This window comes from Mobula hypostoma, chromosome 27 (assembly GCF_963921235.1).
Source record: "Mobula hypostoma chromosome 27, sMobHyp1.1, whole genome shotgun sequence".
NCBI lineage: Eukaryota > Metazoa > Chordata > Chondrichthyes > Myliobatiformes > Myliobatidae > Mobula > Mobula hypostoma.
Window position 1 is genome coordinate 9,436,092 of NC_086123.1, and position 25,975 is coordinate 9,462,066.

General features: G+C 36.6%; 1 protein-coding gene across 1 annotated transcript in view; it reads right to left on the reverse strand.

Annotated features, from left to right (window-relative positions):
• The window catches only part of fbxw8 (F-box and WD repeat domain containing 8), a 142,423-nt gene that overhangs the window by 70,678 nt on the left and 45,770 nt on the right, over window positions 1-25,975 (reverse strand). The window contains exon 6 of the mRNA XM_063034072.1: window positions 301-497. Within this exon, the coding sequence (XP_062890142.1) occupies window positions 301-497 (197 nt within the window). The remainder of the gene's footprint in view (window positions 1-300; window positions 498-25,975) is intronic.

Below are 25,975 nucleotides of genomic sequence, written 5' to 3' on the forward strand. Positions count from 1 at the left end.
CCAAAAGCAATTAACTACCTAAAGGTTTTTGAGACCTTTCAATATAAAACATCATTCTCTAAATTTTAAGTATTATTCCTTTATTGATTTTAACCTTTCTCCTAAAAACATTGATGTTTGTTTTTTCTTTAAGATGCCCGCTCCACAAAATATTAATCAATCTAATGAATGCTGATAGCATATAAACTTCTTGATTTTTTAATAATGAGCAGATTTATATAAAGCCCCATATAATGCAATATCACATTCAGCCATGACTGGAAAAGTGTACACATGAGAAATAATAAAATGTAAACCTACCAGTTTCTGAAGTTCAAATTGGCATGCATTTTGCCAGTATCCTTTCTCATCAGTGGATTCTAATCTTACTTGATAACTCGAAGAAGTTGCTATTACAGCACTATCTGTTGCTACAGCCATAGCCTGTATGTCCTGGCTATGCTGATAATGATGTATTGGCTCTCGTGCAAGAACCGTGCTCCATACATCAACAGCACCTGCAAATGAGGATACGAGAAAATTATACAACTATGACTTTTGCACATAAAATGTGAGTACATTTTTATTTTTAAAAATAGTCTTCCACAATTATGTTTAAAGCCATTTCACCTCAGTGTATTCCGTCATTCAATAATTGATTTTAATTTAAAAAATGTGTACCATTACTCATATCACTGGGGAAATTTCATAGATTGAAATTCACAGTGCAGCAAATTGAGCACACACATTAATCTAGCTCAGAAGTGGCGTGAACATCATGTTTAATATCAGGCAGGTGATGAAACTACTGCAGGACTCAATAGCTTTTAATCCTTTTATTTTATTATTTGCATTATTGGCATGGATATCTACATATGGTTTGCAGATTTTACATGACATAAAAATCGGAAGGTAAAGATAGAAATTAGAAAGATTAAGCACATGGGAAAATGTGAAAAATGTAACATCATCTATGTTGTACTACACAGAGGGCATTCTGAAAGATTAAAAAGCTGGCAGCGTAAGTGACTTGTGGTCAGTATACATAGTTTATTTAAATGTCTGAAGTATAGAAAGTTACTGAAAAAAAGGTTATGGAATTTTGATCTTTATATCTAGAGGATTAAAATACAAATTTGGTAGATGTTATGCAGCTTAAGGTCTTAAGAATGATAAATTGCTCCTTGGAGGGAATGGCATTGGAAGATTCCAGAATGATATCTGAACTAACATACAAAGGCCAGTATCAGCCTCAGATCAGTTGATAGTTCTCTAAACTAAATTACTCATGAGTTCAAGTCCCACTTCAGAGAGCTGAGCATAAATATCTAATATGCATAATAATTGTATTAATATTTATAATAATATAATAAATGGGCTATATTTAAGTAAAATATTGAGGGAACATTTTATCACTAGAAATGCCATTTTTCAGATGAGATGTCAAAATAAGTTTCCATTGCCCTAAGCAGCTTCAAAGATCTTTGAAGCACACACAAAATGCTGGTGGAACGCGGCAGGCCAGGCAGCATCTATAGGAAGAAGTACAGTCAATGTTTCGGGTCGAGATCCTTCGTCAGGACTAACCGAGAAAAGAGATAGTAAGAGATTTGAAAGTGGGAGGGGGAGGGGTAGACCCAAAATGATAGGAGAAGACAGGAGGGGGAGGGATGAAGCTAAGAGCTGGGAAGTTGATTGGCAAAAGGGATACAAGGCTAGAGAAGGGACAGGATCATGGAACGGAAGGCCTTGGAAGAAAGCAAGGGGGAGGGGAGCACCAGAGAAAGATGGGAGAACAGGCAAGGAGTTATTGTGAGAGGGTAAGAGAGAAAAAAAGGGATGGGGTAAGAAGGGTAGGAGGGGCATTAATGGAAGTTAGAGAAATCAATGTTCATGCCATCAGGTTGGAGGCTACCCAGACGGAATATAAGGTGTTGTTCCTCCAACCTCAGTGTGGCTTCATCTTGACAGTAGAGGAGGGCATGGATTGACATATTGGAATGGGAATGGGACATGGAATTAAAATGTGTGGCCACTGGGAGATCCTGCTTTCTCTGGCAGACAGAACATAGGTGTTCAGTGAAGCGGTCTCCCAATCTGCGTCGGGTCTCACCAATATAAAGCAGGCCACACCAGGAGCACCGGACGCAGTATATCACACCAGCAGACTAACAGGTGAAGTGTCGCCTCACCTGGAAGGACTGTCTGGGGCCCTGAATGGTGGTGAGGGAGGAAGTGTAAGGGCATGTGTAGCACTTGTTCTGCTTACAAGGACAAGTGCCAGGAGGGAGATCGGTAGGAAGGGATGGGGGGGACTAATGGACAAGGGAGTCGCATAGGGAGCGATCCCTGCGGAAAGCAGAAAGAGGGGGGAGGGAAAGATCTTTGTATCATTTTGGGGAACAGCAATAGAGTTATTCCTCCATATAATTTAAAAATGAAACCTTTCAGAAAAGATGTTAAGTAGTATTTGCCTGTATAATAAATAGTGATAGATGTTTGGAACACTCTCTTGTAAACCGAAATTGAAAGTAGATTAATTACCAATTTTAAATTCTTATATTTCAGGTCCACAAAGATTCTCCCCATTCTGTGTGATGTTGATAACCACATTCCTGAATTTTTAGAGAAATTGCTTAGGATCTCTTGTTGGTGACAGTCACTATTGCTTGACATATCTCAAGCAAACATGAGTGTTGTCGAGGTAGTTATTTAGTGTCTACTACCTTTCACTGTTCATACTGCATTTCACCAGGCACCACACGACTGCAGAGCTTTACTTTAAATCGATTGGTTAAACTTAGCGGTTGTGCCACACAACATAGTGCCAGAGGACATCCTCAGTGTCACATCAGGACATTGTCTGAACAAGTATTGCACAGTGATCAGTCCCATCAATACCAATCATAGACAGATACAAGTGTGACTGCTTTATCTTTTAATTTTTTCACCACCTGCCACGCCTTCAGGACTAAGCCATCTTAGTCAGCAGTTCTATCAGTAAGCCACTCTTGGAGATGATGCAGTAGCCTCCATAGTGTCTTTGGTGACATACTGAATCTCCTCAAACTCCTAATGAAATACAGTAAACAACAGGAATTCTGCAGATGCTGGAAATTCAAGCAACACACATCAAAGTTGCTGGTGAACACAGCAGGCCAGGCAGCATCTCTAGGAAGAGGTACAGTTGACGTTTCAGGCCGAGACCCTTCGAAGGTCCTGACGAAGGATCTCGGCCTGAAACGTCGACTGTACCTCTTCCTAGAGATGCTGCCTGGCCGAATGAAATATAGTCCCTGCAATGCCTTCTTTGTAGCTACATTGATATGTTGGGTCCACGGCAGGTCCTCAGAGATACTGACACCCAGGAACTTGAAACAGCTCACACTTCCGTTTCTGACCCCTCCATGAGAACTGATCTGTGTTCCCTCCTCTTAGCCTTTCTGAAGTGCACAATCAATTCTTTGGTTTTACTGACGTTGAGTATCTGGTGGGCAGAGGAAGAATGAGGAATCACAATGGAAGAATTGCCTGGAACATATGACTGTGAATATAACCATATTGGTGCCCTAAAGTTTGATTATCAATAGACAATCTGTGTGCTTTTGTTTTCTCCACAATACAGATGAATACTGCGTTTTGTTGTAACACTTTGAAGGCTTTCTAAGGAAGTTAAGGGTTTAATCATGTTACTGTGCAGCTTGAGTAACATGCAAGTCAGAGCATGCAAGAAAAACAGATTTCCTTCCCTTATGAATACGACCTAACCAAGTGGATTTATACCACCACTGACATACTAGCTCTTTGTAACAAATTATTTGACTAAATTAATTTAAATTTCACAGCTGCTATGGAGGGATTTGTACTACATCTCTGGGTTATAAATACAGATCTCTGGATATATAACCACACCATCTTGTTTATACATTTCTCCAATAATTTAGTATCCACCAGTGTTAAAAACTAGTTTTCAATGTGCAATGAAATGTTGAGACTTAAAAATAGAAAGGGACGGGTAAACATATCACACTACAATTAGTATTACACCTAGATACAAAACAGATCTTAAAGTAAACAAATTCATGGGAGGGACTGCACATATAACTGTTACCTGGGTGCTTCACCATTCGCAGCTTTATGGGACAGTGGCAAAGAGAAAGACATTGCTGAAACAAACTCATATGAATCCTCGACTAGAGTTTGCCAGAAGGCATATGGGAACATCTGAAGTCAGCTGGAAGGAGGTCCTATGGTCTGATGAAACCAACAGTGAGCTTTTTGGCCATCAGACTGAATGCTATGTTTGGTATAAACCAAACACCACACATCATCAAAAACACCATCCTGACCATGAAACATGGTGGTGGCTGCATCTTGCTGTGGGTTGCTTCACTGCAGCAGGCCCTGGAAGGCTTGGGAAGGTAGAAGGTGAAATGAATGCAGCAAAATACAGGAAAATTCTGGAAGAAAGCCTGATGCAGTGTGGAAAAGAATGTAACTTGGGAGAAGATTTGTTTTCCAGAAAACAATGATCCCAAGCATAAAGCCAAAATTACACAGGAATGGCTTAAAACAACAACATTAATGTCCTGGAGTGGGCAAGTCAGAGTCCAGATCTCAATCCAATAGAGAATTTGTGGCTGGACTTGAAAAGGGCTGTTCACTCACGATCCCCATGCAATCTGACAGAGCTTGAGCAGTTTTGTAAAGAATGGGGAAAATTTGCGGTGTCCAGATGTGTAAAGCTGATAGCCACACACACTCAAGGCTGTAATTACTGCCAAAGGTGCATCTAATAAATACTGACTTGAAGAGATGCAATCAATTATTTTGTGTTGTATATCTGTAATTAACTTAGATCACTTGGTAGAGATCTTTTACTGTTGTTTGGTGTTTTAAAAAAGCCAAATTAAGTCCACTGTGATTCAATGTTGTAAAACAATAAAACATGAAAACTTCCAAGGTGGGGGATGGGGTGGGGTGGGGGAAGAATCCTTTTTATAGGCATTGAATTTGGACACTATTACATAACCTACTAACATTTTCTACAAAGTAACTGAGTACATGAACTCCACACAATGATTTTTGCCTCTTTATTGTAAACTGCACCATTTCAGTAGTGCAATGACATCATTCCTAGAGCAGTGTAAAGGCATTCTCTGGGCAGCTCAGTTACTGTCTTATTTTACCAGTTCAACAAAAGAAAATGCTCACAGCTTCAGTCTTAAGTCTTTTAAATAACCAAAAGGAATCAATTTATAGAGTGAGAAATAAATGATAAACTGGCCACAAAGTAATTTTAGTATTCCGTTAGTATGTACTCACAATGTCACTTCTTCTATACTGATCTCACCAGCTAAAATTCTCAGGAATTAGTAATGCTTAGACCAAAAATGACACTGAATGAGTTATTTTAAGAAAATGAAAAATCAGGCTCTCAGTTTAGACATTGTCCAGAGATCATATCTCATTCAGTCAACACATGGCACCACTATCAGTTGTGAGAGGTTCCACAATTTTTCTTAGATGGCAGTGATGTTTCATGTTACTTTTGGCTATTATCAGCAAACTCTAGATTAGCCGAGGTGTTTGGAAGCAATGAACCACTTGGGCACTTGTTTTACCATAAAACATAATCTGAATTATATACTCCCCACAATAACATAGCCATTTGTAAAACAGTATTTGGGAACAATTTTTTCTTTAAACATTGATCAGCAGAGTAAATCAGTTTTGTCATTTCAGACAGTGTTTTCTACAACCCTCCACCACGCTCAGTTCCAATTTAATCCTCACAGCTAATGCGTCTGATAATCTGACATTTCACTGATGGCCAGACATAATCAACTGAAGCCAAGTCTCGGTTTACAACTTAGCAATCAATAATTAATGTCTGTTTTGTGCCATGATACAGTTGTTGAAATAAATCACCTCCCTCTCTTTCTTGCTTATTGCAAAAGATCTCTAAACTCAAAGAGGTAGAATCAATATAAAATGCATTAATATAGATGGAGCAGGCAAAATCCAAGTGATTGCCTAAGCAAATCACAGGAATGAACAATGGATTTTGACTGAATATGATAACTAATGATTAAAGCATTGCAATGTATTTGTATTAAGAGATGTGCTAAAAATTTATGTGTGACCTCGAACCTATGGGGCAATACAGCAATTAATATATTTTCATACAGGATGAAAAAATTAATGCTGTCAGGCAAATCTTCTATCCTGCTCAGCAGGGACTTTGGTTTCTGGTAAGCTTCTCATCATCATATTATTATTGAAATCAGGTGTAATGAAAGCAGAAATAAACACAAAATAACATTGGAGATATTTGGAGGGTTAAGCAGCATCTGTGGGGACAGAAACAGAGATGACATTTCAGATCATTGATCAGAAATGTTAATTCTGTTTCTGTCTTCATAGATACTGCCTGATTTACTGAGTATTTTCAGCTTTGTTGTTTCATTTCTGATTTCCAATATTTACAATTTTCAGCTTTAAGAAAATAGATTTTGACTGATTCTAGGCTACAAGTTCTCTATCTGCCACGTCTTATATTTTGGATTTCACAAAGCTTTCAAATTTCTTACAGAGCTAATACTGGAAGTGTGTGTGGTGCAGAATCAATCAGGTTTATTATGACTGACATATGTTGTGAAATTTGTTGTTTTGTGGCAGCAGTACAGTATATTCTGCAGATGCCGTAAATCCAGAGAAATGCATACAAAATGCTGGAGGAACTCAGGAGGTCAGGCAACATCTATGGAAAGGAGTAAAGAGTTGACGTCCTGATGAAGGGTCTCGGGCTGAAACATCAACTCATTATTCCTTTTCATAGAAGCTGCCTGAACTGCTGAGTTCCTCCAGCATTTTGTGCATGTTACTATAAAAAATTACTAAATATTTACTGCTAAAAAGTAACAGTGAGGTGGTTTTCATGGATTCATTGACTCTTCAGAAATTAGTTCAGACATTTAGTGCAAGAAAAATAGACACAATCAGAGACTAGTCCAGACATGCCACCTCTCCCAGAAGTTCCGGGAATCTCCTGCATATTGATAGTGGCTCCCCGATGCCCACAAATTATACACAATATCCCAGAAATCAATTTTTTTGAGAGGGAGCAAGCGAGAGCAAGAGAGAGCGTGCGAAAGAGAGAAAGCGACAGTGACCATGAGAGAGATAGAGAGAGAGAGAGAGAGAGCGCGCGATGGGAGAGTGTTCCAAAAAAAGAAATCATAAAACGTACGTCACCCCAGACTACACTAAAGTGTACCCCTGCCTCACAGGGGTCAAAAATAATGAGAATGATGCTCGCTGCACTGTTTGCAACAGTGACTTTCCTATTGCCCATGGTGTTAAGACCGTAAAAGACATGTTGAGGTGAGTTTAACAGGTGTCATTTGTTCATTAGCATACCTAACGTTATTTAAACTAGTTTGCTGGCTGCTAAGGAGCTACTCTATTGCAGACATCCCACCTCTCCCGGAAGTTCTGGGAGTCTCCTGCAAATTGGTGGTGCTAACTCCCTGAAATGAGTTTTTGCAGGGTGGGATGTCTGCCAGTCCATAGTAGTGAAAAAGGTGGTCTGCAGTGTTACACTGTTACAGCTTAGTAGAGTGATTATGATTGGGTAAGTTAGATTCCGATATTTCGTACACCATTTATATGTTACTGTTCTCCACTCATTGTAGTGTTCCAAAGGAATTGCTGTAATTTCTCATTTCGGTAAACATACAGTTTTTTCTGATTTAATTGACTTTCCTTGCAATACAATTGACTGTTTGCTCAGAGTGATATGCCTCATGCAATCTCTGGTCCATTAGCTTGCCACAGTGTTGTCAATAGTCTGATTGTTTTCAGCACAATACAACTCTAAAAGAGCTTCACACTACTTTAACCATTTCAAGTGGTGTTTTGTTTCAGGATAGGTTTTTTTCTAGCAGTTTAATTCTGGTGAGGACTCTCTTTTCACTTCATAACAAGTCAACAAAATGAATTAGGGCTTGAAGAATCGAAGTGCGTTCAATCCTGTGCAATATACAGTAACACAAAGACTATCCAAGTGCAACACAAGGCACTAACTCCAATACAAAGTATTTGACAAGATCTCAATGAAAAATGAACACATGTATTTTAACAATATTAACATACAAATGGGCCATGAAACTCAGGTTTGTGACTTCTGGAATCCCAAAGGATTCTCCTCCTCTTGCTTCATAAATCTCTTTCTAAAAACATATAAATCGTTCTTGCCAAACTAATCAATGTGAACAATTCTTAAGACTTCTAAAATGGTAATTTTCTCCTTTCTATTCCAATCTTTCGTTGATTCTTTTTCTTCCTCAAAGCAATCTGTCTATTCCCATTGAATTTTCTATATTAACATCGATTCTAATTCACCTTTATTTTCTGTTATTTTTCTCGCTCTTGCTTAATCCTTACAACGGGGTCACAGAAATGCACAGTTGTTCCCACTCATTTATTTTAGTCTTTTCAAAGCATTATAAGCTTGCATTTCCAATAACATTTCAAGAAGGGATGCAGGCAAAGGGCCAACTATCATAAAATGCCATGTAATACTATACTCCAGCAAGGTCTGGCTCTTTATTTCACGCAATGGCAGGAAGCTCTTTAAAAGCAGGTCAAAATGGATTCAAATTGTATATTTAGACTAAAGAGTAATCTTGCAAGAAATTTTTCTTGAATATCCCTAAAGGGTAACTCCTATTTCCCCAAATTTTTCCATACATGGAAAGATAACCTCAGTACCTCAGATGGTCCTGAAGCGAGTGAAAAGGAAGGCTCCAGTGGCAGTTAGGCTTCAAGCAATCTAATTGTGCCACATTAACAGGTCAGAACAAATCTCACCTGCAAAACTCCTTTGGAAACCTTCAGCAAATAGTAAAGCCTTGTCCCCAGATTTGCTGTCCGATAAGACCATTGGCCACTGAGATATTTAAACAGTATTAAAAATGAATTGAGTAATTTAAAATGTATACGCCTATAAAGAGTTGCACAATTAAAGATACTAATATCCATCGAGAAGGTAGTGATGAAGCAGTTGCCTTAAAGTGCTGCAGACTTGCTGGTGAAGGTACTTCCACAATATTGCTGGGGAAGGAGTTCAGCCATTTAGATCCAACAATGATGAAAGACAGCAATATATTTCTAAGGCAAGGTGGTGTGTTACTTGGAAAGGAACCTGCTGGTTGTGGTGTTCTCATACATTTGTTAACATTGTCCTTCCTGTAGAGCTTAAACACGAGGAATTCTGCAGATGCTGAAAATTCAAGCAACACACATCAAAGTTGCTGGTGAACGCAGCATCTCTAGGAAGAGGTACAGTCGATGTTTCGGGCCGAGACTCTTCGTCAGGACAGGGTCTCGGCCCGAAACGTCGACTGTACCTCTTCCTAGGGATGCTGCCTGGCCTGCTGCATTCACCAGCAACTTTGATGTGTGTTGGTGGTAGAGCTTATGGGTTTGCTTAGTATTATGGATGTAGCCTTGGTGGGTAACCGCAATGAATTTTGCAGATAATGCACACTGCAGCCACAGTGTGCCAATGGCAAAATAAACCCAAACGACTACTTTAAACATTCCAATCAACTGGGCTGCTTTGCTCTAAGTGGCATTGAACTACTTATTTTTGGAGTTGCACTCATCCAGTATAGTACAGAATATTCCATCGTGCTCCTCAATGTCTGAAGCAGTTGTTAGACTCTCTCTTGCTGTTTGGCACAAATTATATTTTCTTGAACTGCTTTGCTAATGATTGCAAGTAGATTAATTGGACAGTAATTAGGGGGAATCGATTTGTTCTACATTCTGTGGCAAGATATACTCATGCAAATGTTCACATTATCAGCTTGATATGAATAGTGCAATGATACCGGAATAATTTGGATTGAGGTGCAACTAGTTTTGAGCTCAATACATCATGATCTACTCCAACTGCCTTTGCTGCATCCTGTGCTCCTAGATGTTCACTGAAGTCACCTGGAGTGCATCGATGTGACTGAAGACAAACTTCTATGATACTGGGATCTCAGTTGGAAATAGAGATGTCCTGAGTGAAGGAGCATTTGTTTGAACATGGTTCTAAATACAACTACATTGTCTTTGCCACTCATGCACAAGCTTAACCTGATGCCGGATTGAAGAGCAGAATTTCCACAACAAATACTGGGTAGTATTAAGCAGCATGCTCAATAAAGCACATTCAGAAATTGCTGGCAATTGACTTCACTTAAACAGATTGTAATGTTTAAACAAATGAAAGAAACTGTAATAAATACTGCAAATAAAATAAACACTGCATTTTCGTTTAAAAATTTAATACCTTAGCCAGAATAATTTAATACTGCAATCTATCACTTAGGAGTACAACAACTACATGGAATCACTGCTACAGTTTAAACAGAATATAGTACCTGTATGATTGAAATGTTGTAAACTACAGTCACAATTTAACATATGAGTGATATATTTCTTCATGCAAAATTGTATTTTTCATTTCTTATTTTACATTACCGAATATCTATTGTTAATACCACAATCAAAAATAAGCACATAGCAAAATGAAGAAGCACTTTATTGCCCATCTCAATTATTGACTACAGTATATCTTAAAAAATTATTGCCTTGAAAGAAAAAAAACATTAATAATCAAGGAGTTAAGCACTTGCAATTCCTCAAGATCTGACTCACTGTGAGCTTTATATTGTGTATAACATTTAAACAAAACCCCGATTATTGAAATATATATATATGTACAAATTTACTATATTACTCATGTGGGCCTCATACTGCAAATTGTGATTAAACAGTACAAAGAATTTTGTTAAAAACTATGGACTTGGAAAAAAAACTCATAACATAATGGCCTGCAATCTCACCTAAGCATTGACAGTTCAGGAATTTGGAACAAAAGCAGAATACTGTATGCAAAAGTCTGAACAAATTGCACTGTTAAGTCTCGTCAACAGTGCTGGACTGTGCTCCACTGCTCTACTCATACTTAGCATCTATGTTAGAGAAATTTGCAAATAGTCAAATTGTTTGACAGCTTTAACAGCCAGTAGGTGCAGCTTTAAAAGTGGGGTCAGTGGAAAGGCAATCAGCAACTTGGGCCAATGAACATCTTTGTATAAATTTTAGGTCAGTATTTCTTCCATCTCATCCATCAATGTTGTGCAAGCTACAGGTATGTTCTTTGCTTCATGAAATGCCATACTCCCAGACATGTTCATTTTCTCTCTTCATACCACGGTGAATACAATGCCTTGTGAAGGCATTCAGCCCCCAACTCTTTGTTCAAATCAATGAGTATTACAACCAGGGATTTTGATCAACTTAACTGAGAATTTTTATTGTGAATCACATGCTCCTTTTTCATAGTACAGCACCCCCCCCCCCAAAAAAAAATCATGGAAAATAGTAAAGCATGAAAAACTAAAAATTCAAAAAATGAAATGTCAGCAGTTTAGAAGTATTCACCCCCCCTCCCCCCGTTCAGTACTTGGTTGAACCACCTCTCGGAGCTATTACAGCTAATAGTCTTTTTGGACAAGTCTCTATTAGCTTTGCACAATGTGATAGAGCAAGATTTGCCTATTCCTCCTTGCAAAATTGCTCAAGCTGTGCCAGGTTACTTGGGGAGCAGCAGGGAATAGCAATGTTGGGGACTTGCCAGGGGTGTTCAATCAGGTTTAGGTCAGGACTCTGACTGGGCCACTCAGGACATCAATTTTCTTTATTTGAAGTCATTGTCCTGCTGAAAGACGAACTTCCTCCCTAGTTGCAGCCACTGACTTCTGCAGTTCACACAGAGCAATAGTTGGCATCATAGTAGTCTCTCTTACAAGTGCCATTCTTCTCCAGCAATTAAGTTTAGAGGGGCAGCCTGACCTAGGTAGTATGGCTGTGGTTTTATATTTTTTCCACATTTTCACAAAGGACTGCACTGAGCTCCGAGGTATGTTCAGTGCCTTTGTGATGGTTTTGTACCCTTCTCCAGATTTATGCTTCTCTATGATCATTTCCCTGACTTGCCTTGAATTCTCTTTTGTCTTCATTTTGGTTTGGGCTATTGAAAATCTACCATTATGTTGGACCTTACAGAAAGGAGGAGTATTAATTCTTACCGATTCCTTCAAAATAGGTGAGTCTCCAATTTTCTACATTAACAAATTGGGTGAGTTTGTAAGGTAATATACAATATTGCACCAGAGGAAAGTTAGTGTAGTGATTATAAAGGGGATGAACACTTTTTCAGCCTCATAATTTTGTTTTTAAAATTTTAGTAGACTTGTTGATAAGTTCTGGAATTTTTCTTCTGATTTAACATGATACACGTTTTGTAGCTAAGCAAAAAAAATCCTACTTCAATATATTTTAACTTTAGAAAATGAGACAGTAAAATGGGAAAATAGTTGTGCGGGCTGAATACTTTTCCAAAGCACTGTATCTAGTAGGTGTCTGAGCTGGAACCATTTGTTTATCCTTCTCGACATCCTGCCAAAATACTTTACTTTTGTTCTGTTATTTGAATATAATAAATATACTTCATTGCACACAGTAGATTTTAATTTAAACTGGCACTCATGAAACACTCTTTATTGGTTTCCTGCGTCACAAAGAAATTCAACCCAAGTAACAATATTTTGTAGCTTAAAATAAAAACAAAATACTGGATCATCTTTTTCTGCAACATGGGCATAAGAACAGGAGCAGAAATAGGCCATATGCTCCCCTTAAGATTGTGGGTTAGTTGCTCTCAGCCTCAATTTTTGCCAACTCCCTAAAACATCTGAACGCTAGACACAAAACTTGGCCTTCTTCACTTTGAAAATATTCACAGCACTGAGGATGAAAATTCAAAACATTCATGACCTTCTGAGAGAAGAAATTTCTTTTCATCTGCATCTAACATAGGCACTCATTATTCTGAATTATGTGTGAGATTACTCAATTTGTTTTTCCTAGAACAATATTTTTACTTCAGTAACCACTCTGGTGAGTCCACTTGCAATTACCTCCAATATAGGAATGTCCTCCTTAAATAAAGAGAGGAAAGTTGTAAGCAGTACATGACAGGTATCCAAAGTTAACTTTGTGTTTCCCTCTGCACAGAGGCTGCCTTATTTGTTAAATTTCTCTTGTATTTTCAATTTCAAATTTCCAGCATCCCCATTACTTTTTTTTTATTTTCAGAAGTTGTTAGACAAAATGCTCTACGGTTTCCAGTTTCTGCAATTTTCAGGTTTGTAAATTGCTGTAGTAAAAACACTATTGATTAATCAGCATAAAAACAAACTACGCAAACCTTTTGGTCAGAGGTAGTTAATTAGAACGTGTTGCATTCCACTTCATTTGATGTCATAGTTTCCTTAGATTTATTGGACATGATTTTGCTATTTAAAAGTCCAGGTTATCGTCCTTAATTAATCTATGTCTTAGAAAGCTCATTGACCATCTCTGATAGTCCAAATGGTCCACTGCTACTGGCTCATGCCCTCAAACATTCCTTACACTTGTGAGTGCATTCGTGAATCTTCAGTTGTGTGCCAATACTTCAACATCCAAGGATATTTGAAATTTCAGAGCTTTTTTTTCCAACTTAATACACAAGTGAATGCCACCGGTTTTACTTAGCTGATTTAATATCAGCCTATGAAACTTCACTCTCCAGCTTGACACACAAAATGCCGGAGGACGTCAGCAGACCAGGCAGCATTTTTTATGTGTTGCTTGGATTTCCAGCATCTGCAGATTTTCCCTTGCTTGTGAATCTCCAGTGCGTCCTCTCCGGTGATGATTATCTGTTATCTGTCAAGTTGGAGGCCGTGCACAATTCTGATTTGATGGAGACAGACGTGAGAAGCACGGAGGAACATCTGGAGAAACTTCTGAAATACCTGCTTCGCTGCCGCTGCTACTGTGTGATCCGAAATCTCCGGAGGGGAAGGCCCCGAATCCTTGGCTTTGCCTGTTGCTTGGTGGCCGGGGCTGGGGTCGAAGCGCTCGGCAGAGATGGTGCTCGGTGCTCGGTGTCGGAGGCTCGACGTTTTCGGACGGACTCAAGAGTCAGACTGTGGTCGGGTGCTTACAGGATGCTGCATTGGCAAGTTTGCGGCGCTGGAAGCTCATGGCAGGGAGAGTTTCTCCCTTCTACCGTCTGCGAGAGATGTTGGGGCTATCGGGACTTTGAGACTTTTTTTTTACCGTGCCCATGGTCTGCTCTTATCAAATTACGGTATTGCTTTGCACTGTTGTAACTATATGTTATAATTATGTGATTTTTGTCAGTTTTAGTCTTGGTCCGTCTTGTGTTTCTGTGCTATCATACCAGAGGAACATTGTATCATTTTTTAATGCATGCATTTCTAAATGACAATAAACGAGGACTGAGTGTCCTCATAATCTAATCTAATCACTTCTATTCCAAATTGCACAGTTCTCCAGCTCAATTGACTTTCCTCATCATGGCATCATTCCCTTTCCTGTAAGACTCCAGAGATTCATCTCCACTATCCTTCAGAAAATATGTTTATGTCAGTCTGAAATGTTACTGTTCCTCATTGTATCTCTATAACCTTGTTCTGTACATGTGATTAAAAATAATCAGGGTCATTCTTTTCTCAGCAATACTTTGACTTTTATATGTTCAATCAAATACTATTTTGTTAATTTATGTGGTACTGTTAATCTACACTGTTTTATCAGAGCTCTAAGGTAAAACTTTTACGTGTAATTCCAAGGACAACAGGTATCCACTCAATTCCAGAGTTTTTATTACAATGATGTTTTTTTGTAAAAAATAAAGGCAAAGGATTGTGGAGAATAGAAAAATTATTTTTTGTACTTCAGTAACTAGTTCAAAATTTAGACTCTGGAAAAACGTCCTATTCTTGTCAACTGAACTTAATCACTGAAGTTAATATATTGCAAAACTGAATAAACAATCATGTTTACAAGGCTAGACAGAAGTTGCTATATGGCATGGACAGTAGGATCAACAAAATACTTCCAAGACTCTTTCAAAATAATGGTATCCTCTCAAGTAGTTCCCCTTCAACAGTTACTTATTACCAGCTTCCAAGAATATGTAATTAAAATACATATTTTACAACCATTGCATGAAAGATTTAAACTATTGTTTGCTAAAATCAGTACCTATTCAAGAAACACACATGAACTTCAAAGTGCAACTTCAGTCATTAATTTAAGACTGCAAAAAAAGTTGTCCTTCAGAGTAGAAATAACAAATTTCCCTTCAGTTATATAACAAAAAGATCATTAATGGAAAATGAAGATTAGTTATCTATATTAAGTCAACAAACCAGAAATAAAGTTACCATTTTCTGTGTTTACATTGAGCTTTATTTCATGCTAAGCTATCCTACCTAGGTTACTCTGATCTATCCATGTAGTCTTTTCGTTATCATTTCCAATTCATTGTTTGAGGATGAAGAGGGAAAGGTTATAAAACTTGCATCATGGACTACCAAGACTTAGCTAAAGATAAAATGTGCCAATATCAAAATAAATTACTGATTGGTGATGTGATTTCTTTTTCTGTTTCTAACAGCAGGAAGCCAATTACCTGAATGATCTGCACCAGTACTACTGGCTACCTTTTATCTGGTACAGTACCTTCATTCCACTTATCAAAGTGAGGCAACAGATTAGAAACATCACGAGAAACCACTATCACATTACAGCAACCACAATGTGACGCAACAGAAGCACATTTAGTGGCAAAAGATAAAATAATTTAAGAAAATACTGTATATACAATAACTTACAGCATACTTGTTTTAACTTATTAAAATGCATTATTCTGTTAAAATTGTGGATGAAAAAATTATTTGTTGGCAAAGAATGATTTCACACTTCAACAAAGAAAATTGACCATTTTCCTCTGTTCTTTAATTTAGATTTTATTGAAACTTACAACATCAAGTCAGCAAAAGATAAATTTGGCACAAGAATACTGCTCTTAACGGTCTTAGTTATAGACAAACAATTCATGGATGTTGAGCTACGACATTCTAAAATTATTTCCCTGTAAATTATTAAGTATGGCCCTATTAACGTAAAAATTATAGGATAAAATTTAAATTTGATTCAATTAAGTAAATTAGAAATAAAAATGATTTTAAGCACACCAGAATCCATTAGCTTTACTATGCTTTCATTATCAGTCCAATAACTTAGCCTATTACAGCCTGTATATTTAAGATGGTTTACTGTGATTAAATTACATGATTGAGGCAGGTCATTTGGGCAACTTGAGTTAGTGCCAAGTTTTTCTACTCTACTCTCCCTGCTTGCTCTCTCTCGGGGGGGGGGGGGGGAGAGAGAGAGAGAGAGAGAGAGAGAGAGAGAGAGAGAGAGAGAGAGTGAGCGAGAGAGAAAAGAGTGTAATTTCAATGTTACGTAATGAAATTTCACAAATCTGAAACCAAATCTGACTTGTCTTAAACTTATCTAATTCAGAGAGAGGACGGGTGAAATCAGAACAATCCATTCCTCAAGGTTGGAGGGGGAGGGGGAAATCAATTACAATATTTCACTTATCACCCCCATTTTTTCTGCTTTCCAAAATGAACAACCCTGCATTTTCCCAGGAAAACGGCCAGCAAAAGTGAAATAAGAATTTCTGTCTAAAACAATAAGTTCTTCACCTTCCCAACTTGCTCTCTGTGAATGGAATCATTCTGCTGTTATTACCCTCGTGCAGCCCATTGACCCTGCCAAAATCAGTCTTCGCATTCTCAACCAACCTGTGGACTATACTCTAAAACACTCACAGAAATGTACATTTCTGAGCTTCCCAAGTAGATCTGTTATTATCCTATTTGGAAATCTACTGTCAGGGGCAGAAAATTAAATAAAATGTGAAGAGACACATATACAGTAGCCTAGTAATTAGAATGCTATTAAATTCTTTCAAAAGATATCATCTGGATTAGCTTGAAGATATTTGGCAAAATGTAATCAGTTTTAGTCATGCATGTATTCAGCTAATTTTAGATTAATAATTCTCATAGCGGCAAAAACTAACCCAAAATTCAAATGAAATAATTGCTGCCTGGTATGTGTGACATGCCCATAGCTCCAATGATTGCTCTGAAAGTCGAACCCTTTATTCGGTCCTTTATTAGCAATTAGCACCAAATAACTTATTCTCTTTGCTATTACCACTCTCCCATTAATGTGCCTAGTTACCATAATAACAGTGCAACACAGAATACATGGCTCCTACAGTTCTTAAAAGGACTGATAAAACATAATTCTGAAATCTTCTCAAGTATGGCAAAAACTTGGCAGAAGGATTATTGGTCTGATAATTTTGGAGGAAATAAATCTACCAATCGATACATCTCAGGATCATTTATATAAATGAATGATAGAAGTTTTAAACACGGAATAGCAGGCTGATGGGCACTATTTAAAGGTATAAGACATGGAGAGAATGTATGTTATGATGGATATTAAAATACAAGTTAATTAGAACATTGTTAGCATCAGCTGTTAACATGAATTAACAATATCTTTTTTAAAACCCCCCATTAAGTATCTGATATGCCTGAAAATCCCATGCAATCCACTTAAGCCATGTATCATGCCGAATATATAGTGTGTCATCTACAAGGAAACAAACGGGGAAAAGTGGTAGAAATTAGAAAGAATGCTCAAGTTTGTAAAAGCACGTAGCTTAATAACACAGAATTAATAAGCACTTATTCCTCCTTGCAAAAATCATTCTCAAAGAGTGAGTTATTACAGAGCTAATGTTACCCTAATAGTTAAGGTTATAATTCAGGCCTGTCCTATTAAGTCTCATTAAGAAGCAAAACTGAACGTTCAGTCATCCACCCATGCCTTGTGGCATGTTGGACTAGCCTGACACAGACACCAGACTGCATAGGAATGATGTGGTTTGAAGATTTCCATGACTAAGAATGGTATGCTAGAGGCAGTCTACATCAGAAACACTTCCATAGAGAAGAACCAACAACCACATTTGGAATTCATCTTGGGCAAGCCTAGGAGGAATTGGTAACACTCACTTCATCCTGCAAATTTTAACACAGTAAGTATGTTGCAATATTTCTTACATAAAAATGGTCAAAGTATGTCAGAGAATTAAGATTTATTTAATTATTAACCAATCATTCAAAGTCAAAGCAACCCGTTAGCTTGAAAAGAACACAAGATGATAAATATTATCAAAGCTCCAAAATAAACATAATCCATTTCCTTTCAACGATGACATTTTTGGCATTTTGCCCTTTCATGTGTTTTAATTCATTTATTGCAGTGCAGGCTGAGGGATGGGTTGGAAGCCAATTTAACAAGTTGGTGGCTAGGATGTTATTTATAACTGTTAAGCTGTCCAGTAGTTACATTTAAGATGATGCATTGGAGGCATATCATAAAGTAAATGCAAGTTATTTGCCAACAATTCTGTGCCAAATAACTTCCTCTGCTTTGTTTTTCTGCTAGAGCTAAAAAAAAATTAAGGTATAATACACCGGCAAGACCATTTTAACCTTTATACCCTCTCAATACAGAAATCATTGATGGGATGAATATTTATTGACTAAAGGAAAACACCCATCACCATTACTGAATAAACTACTCCAATTAAATACCTGAACTTATTACTTATTCTGAAGTAAGAAACTTGTAAATTAAAGGCAATTTAGTTAATTCCAATACATTTCTAATATTTTTTCTGATCTTTATTACTTTTCTCTATTTTATTACTATGCATGATCCCTTGAGATCAATTTTGTTCCTTTTTTAAAGAAGTCTCCCAGTAAACTGTCAACACTACAGGGGCCAACGTATGTTCCTGTTAAAAAAACATTTAACATTAAATAAAACCTTTTCTGAAAGCTGTTTCAGCAGCATCCTACCTACAAATCTGATCACATTACCTACGATAATACAAGACTGCCAAATTCAATACCAAAATGTATAATTATAACGAAAGAGTATATTATATCGCCGCTTTGGAGCAATTCTCACCTCATCTCCCTTACACCCTGATCCCACCTTCAAGAGGAGTTTTGTTTTCAGTTGTATTTCTGAAATATGAAAGGTAGCTTTGCATCCCTTAGTCAGGTACATCTTGTAAACAATTTGATTACTTCACAACTTTGACCAAATCTTCACAGCCTCTGTCTGCTGACTGTTGGTGATGAAATTATAGAATGCATAAATGTGTTTACACAGAAAAACAATGTTCACTTATACTAAATGGCTTTTCTTTGCTCAAATTGAAATGGGTTCTGCAGGCAGTCTCGTTACTAGAGACAAATGATGTGACTGTGTAGAAGTTGTCTGGCTGCTGAGCAGTGGCTCGCCGCCAAATACAGGCAGGCATAGAGCAGATGGGACTTGAAAATGGCCAAATCTCCATGCATTAGCTACATCTGCTCATTATCAAAACAACTCTGCCATTTTATCTAATGGTTCAACTAAAGCATTTTATTTGATTCATTTCAGCTACATTTTCACTATGCAATTAGTGATAAAATCAGGCTGGTATAATGCCAAAGTGTGGGAAAACAAATTTAATATGCAAGGGCACAAAAGTCACATACAAAACACTAACCAACAACTTGAGTGCAAAACATGTATCAAATATGCAATAACCCTTATCTAGTCAAAATGTTGATGGTATATTTACTGCCATATGGAAAACAGTCATACTGCATTTCAGTTCATTAATTTTACAAATGCAACTTCTGTTATTCAATGTGTGAATTCTAACTGGCAGAATTCTATGTTTTCAAAACATAATCAAATAATTTATATATTGATATCACAGTTTCCCAATAATAAACTCTTTAAAATAATTCTACAAATGGTAACTCTTCAATGCTGCTGTTATAGGACATCAGGTGCATGAAATGACTTGTATTCCCCACTATCCAACTCAAGAATAAGTGAATAAAGACGAAGGAATAAATGGACACCATGAAATTCATCATGTCCATTATGAGCTTACATTTTTTCTACTCTTAATGTTAAAAGACAGTATTCATTTTACATGATCATTTAAAACCTACATAAAGATATTGCGACATTTAATCACTCCAGAATGTTTGGCAATTGATAGCCTCTACTTGATATAAACTTAATATACAATTTTTGAGAAAAAAGTATTCTTAACACTTTATTTTTTCTTATTATTATTGATATATTGCTTAGCTTTGTTAATCAGTTATTTGCTAATTTTTTATTGTACATATTGACATAATGACTTGATTATCTGAATGTATTTTTGTTGATCTTTAATAATAATTAATAAAAAAGACTTTAAAAATGAGAAATCAACTTCAAATTCTTCACACAGGGTTGATGTGTCCATCATACCCAATTGTATCTATGCCAGTGAACTTCAACAGATGAAATACACAGAAAAATTATATTAGTGCAATTTCCTTCTCTGTGGGTTGTAACTGACCTACATATTAAGCACTACTGGAGGTTTCTCCCTTGTAACTGCTCAAAACAACATTTTTGATCTTTCTTTTTCTACTCTGCCATCTGAACTATGGGTAATTTGATGTGTTCTTCAAAAAAAATCTAATTACCTCCTTCCATTTAGTTGTTACTTACAGAAGAAATAACAGTAGCAATTGACATCCATTCTCTGTAAGTTTTTTTTTCAATTAATCTTTTGTTTTGAAAGAAGGAAGAATACAATAGTTGTACATGTAACAAAGAGGAACATAATATACTGTTAAATTATGATGTTCTTGCTTAGTTAATAAATAAATGAATATATATTCATACACATACACATTTTCATTACAGCTAAAATCAGGAATAGCTTCTGAGCTTATTTTCAGTATTAAACAGTTCTTCCTTTCCATTAAGTGTATGTCCCAAGTTCATGAAAGGAGCTATTTATGTGTGACTCTCTCTTTCTTTCACAGAACCATCTTCGTTCAATCAACACACTGCATGTATATACCAATTAAGAATGGGAAACACCCGCAATGGTGTAGTCCACAGACAAATATTGCTGCATGAAAATAAGCGATGAATGAGAACAATTCCTAGTAAATAGTAAAAGGAATGTAAAATATGTTTAATATACAGAGCAGAAAACAATAAAAAATAATATAGATTGATGTTCTTTCTATTTCTTGCTTCAGACCTCATTTCTCATTTTAGATCATGTATTAAATTTGAATATTGCTCTAACATTTTAGGGTATTACAATTCCTTTAGCAGTCAAGTTACTGTCTTGAGTATTGAAACTCATTCATTTTCTGGAGATCCATTTTGGTCTCTTTAATGTTTCATATGCTGTATAACAGTATATGATAAAAGCATTTCAGAGCACATTCAATGACACTGATAATCATAATATTTTGCTCTGACAAAATATTATAAGCTAACTTTGCCTCATAGTAGATACGTCATAACCTATATCATCTTATACAGAAAAAGAGAGAATTATTACTCATAGACATCTTAACGTGGTAAGCTAGCCACTCAAGAAACACACATTTATGCAACATCGAGCAACCTCTGAATCTATGGTTGCTAAAATGTTACTTACAAAATTCGCAAAGAGCCTTTAAAAAGACTGGTTGTGAAAAAAAATCAACAAAAACACATTATATTTATAGTATATGAGGCAGAACACATTGTTGATATTGAACGGTAGCTGTTCCCTTCACCACAACAGAACCATCTACTGAAGGGCAAGTAGATATGTTTCCACGTTAAGCACTTGCTACTTTATTTCAACTGTTATAGAAACATAGAAAACATAGAAAATAGGTGCAGGAGTAGGCCATTCGGCCCTTCGAGCCTGCACCGCCATTTATTATGATCATGGCTGATCATCCAACTCAGAACCCAGCCTTCCCTCCATACCCCCTGACCCCTGTAGCCACAAGGGCCATATCTAACTTCCTTTTAAACATAGCTAATGAACTGGCCTCAACAGTTTGCTGTGGCAGAGAATTCCACAGATTCACCACTCTCTGTGTGAAGAAGTTTTTCCTAACCTCGGTCCTAAAAGGCTTCCCCTCTATCCTCAAACTGTGACCCCTCGTTCTAGACCTCCCCAACATCGGGAACAATCTTCCTGCATCTAGCCTGTCCAATCCCTTTAGGATCTTATACGTTTCAATCAGATCCCCCCTCAATCTTCTAAATTCCAACGAGTACAAGCCCAGTTCATCCAGTCTTTCTTCATATGAAAGACCTGCCATCCCAGGAATCAATCTGGTGAACCTTCTTTGTACTCCCTCTATGGCAAAGATGTCTTTCCTCATGACAAAAATTTATTTGCATTATGCAGAAAGATCCAACACCAACAATAATTGATCTCATGAAATATTTAGACTGGTTTCTCAAGAGAGTATCTCAGCAGTCCCATCATTTAAAAGATGCGCCAGGTTGGCAGTCGACCATTATAAACAAATAAATGGGATTTGAATTTTTAAGCATTGAAAAATTAATACAAGAAAAAAATTATTTATTAGCTATTTTGCAGTGATAAAATTTATACCAGTAAAATATATTAACTATGCATAAGTTGTATTTTCATTCATTTTGAGAACACCGCACATGATTTTTGAAATCTTCATTAGACCACTGACCAACCGCATTTGCTTGTGGGATGCAAAAGTCAATTGCATGATTGTGGTGAGAAAGACCAGAAGAATAAAAATGCAGGCAGAAATACAGTAGAAAATTAATAAAGATTTTATCTAATTGTTAAAATAAAGCCCAGTTTTCACTTTAACTCTTGTTACTAGCAGTATTTGGTTTAAATGTACTTTACAGAGACTGAAGAATAATACAATTCGATTGAAATCTTTTTAAGATAGTACTTGATTTTACCAAACATCTTTAAAATCAGATGAAATGCATTCCGATTAAACTAAAATAGAACTATTCCCTTCCTTAAGAACACTTCAGTTATCACTACACATTACACGAACTCTTCCAGCTGCTACCATCTAGGAAACGGTACCGCAGCATAAAAGCCAGGGCCAACTGTCCCAGGCTTTGTGGCAGCTTCTTCCACCAGGCCATCAGACTGATTAACTTATGCTGATACAATTGTATTTCTATGTTATATTGACTGTCCTGTTGTACATAACATTTATTATAAATTACTATAAATTGCACATTTAGACGGAGACGTAACATAAAGACTTTTACTCCTCATGTATATGAAGGATGCAAGTAATAAAGTCAATGCAATTCAGTAATATTTAAAAGAATTTCAGGCATTCAATATTTTTAAATTTCCCTGAGATTGGGTACCACTTTCATACCAGTGATGCTCTATCCTAAAACTCTAAATCGCCATCAAGTACAATGAGAGTATTTCACTAAGTCTGTTCATATAACTTCACATAATTGATCCAGTTCTACTCCTAATATTATTTAATATCTGCTTATGAAAATAACTCCACACATGATATCACAGGAGGAGGATATTTGGTCCATTAAGTTCAGACCAGTTCTTTGTAGAACACAATGCCATTGGCTATTCCTGTTATCACATTTTTAATAATGTTACAATAGGTAATTACAGTAAAGCAATATTGGACTCACCAATATTGGACTTAGTTAATTTTGAAGCAAGTCTTATACATTCACAGATTTGAACCTCTTTAGCAATCACCGTGAAAATATCTTTGCTTATTAGTCAATGTTAAAGTCACAATATAAAACTATGTTGCTGCTGTTGTTACTCTGCACCCTTTGCTCAACAATTATGATTCTGGCAAACACTTCAGTACAGATTTGTTAATAACTTTAATAGCTTGTAGTGTGCAGAATTCTGTAAAGAAGTACAATAATTTTCATCATTCTCCAATCTTACCATTGGCATTTCAGTTATTTTTAAACTTCTGGCATCTCTCCATATGCTAATATAGTATTGTTTTGAAAGGGAATCATACATCTATGTAAAAATTTCAAAACGCTAAATAGGTTTTCAATACAACTCTAGAAAATTCTACATTCTTAATCATTTAATTCAATCCATTGTAATTCAACGAGCTTATTGATACAAAAATTCTTGCCGAAGCTTCTTACTTTCAACTGACATCATTACATTAGCTTGTGTCATTTTTAGTTCTCAGATCTAGTACACAACTACTATTTGGATCCAATTAATTGCTTAAAGGATTTTCACTTTGAAAAATTAGACCTACAGTTCATGAAATATTGAATAATTCCAGTAAGAATTTAGAAACCAAGTTTTAATCTTTAGTATAATTATTGATTCTTGCTGTAGTGTAAACTATTTATTTTTAAAATAATTTATCTGCTATCCATGAGATCTAAATATCAGCATTTAGGTGGCCAGTAGGACCTTTCCAAAATATTGGTAATGCCTCTCTTAACAGCAACTAAGTTTTATAAATGTAATTAGTTCACATCTAACTCCAAGGATTAGATGTTCCAAGCTGCTTGAAAAAATTGTTTTTGCACCACAGGGAGGAAAAGAGTTAAGACTATTTAATTCATTCTTTGAGAAATCCTCCAAGATCTATCACACCTTCACTGCTGACCTGAAAACCTAAGCTAGTATTCTTACAGATGAACAGTACGTGCGTAGCACTTAACGCTCACCTTGAAAAAGGATCTCCACAAAAGGGCTTCCCTCTTTTCTGACTTGTATCCTTACAGTTATAAATATTTAAAATCTTTTGGAGGTGTTTAAATGTTAAGAAGGAGCTAGCACTGATTCATGCCAGGCAGGCTCTTCATACCTGCATTGTCCTTCATGGCTATTTGCACTAAGGTTATAGCCATTTTGGTTGCATTTTTAGGGGACTCTAGTCCTCCCTAAATTCACAATTTGATTATGGCCAAGAACTTTTCATAAACAGGGCAAAACATTATACATTGTATATCATTGTATTCACACAAAAATCAACTATCAAATTCTAGTGAGGATGAGTTACCCAGCATTTGGTAAACTGCAGTGCTATAATTTGTTATATGGACCATTAGTCATTTCCACAACTTTGTCATCAATATATTTTTAAATATTAATATTCTGTATCTGAATAAACTTAACCAATTAAGATGTTGTGAGATGTTGTACTCTCACAAAATCTGGTCCAATATACGGTAGATCACTTAGAAACCCAAAGCAACAGTGCTAAAGCCAAACTGAAATTAAACATGTTTGGCGTTAGCCATGTATGCTTAACATATCAAATGACACCCCAACCCAATTATTCAACCTGGCAGTGATCAATATGGTTGACATTACCATTGCTTTAGTTCTAAGAGAAGGCTATTTATCGAAAGGTCCCAGCTTGCAGTCTTACATAGGCATAAAATTTACTCTCAAGACAGACTCTTGTGTAGAAATTCTATTGCACCTATTAGGATACTGAAAAACGCCTGCACAGCAAAAACTGTAGTAGTCTAGGGAGCTAACCCATAACTACATGTTTAAAGAACTAAGTATTGGTCATAATTAGTGTTTGATCAGTATTACCCACAAAGAGAGATACTTTTGAAGTTACAAAAATGTGTCATACATCTTATTTAAAGTTCCAGCTTAGCTTCCAGCTTACTGGCACCATCACATCTTGGATTTCAGATAGAGAAAAAAAACACCGAAAATAAAGCAGTTCTAATGTTGATATTTTAAGTCAGTGTGGTACCTCAGAAAAAAATTTGAAAAATGATTTGATAGAATCATAATGGAAGTATCAGGTGAACAGAAGAGGGAAAACAGAGGTCCATCAGCCAAGTCCTCATCAGGGGATCAGAGGTGGACAGGGTCAGCAACTTTAAGTTCCATGGTGTTATCATTTCAGAGAACCTTACCTGGGACCAGCAGGCAAGTGCAATTATGAAGAAAGCATGGCAGTGGCTCTACTTCCTTCAGAGTTTGCAAAGATTCAGTATGAGATTTAAAACTTTGAAAAACTTCTATAGATGTGTGGTGGAGAGTATATTGACT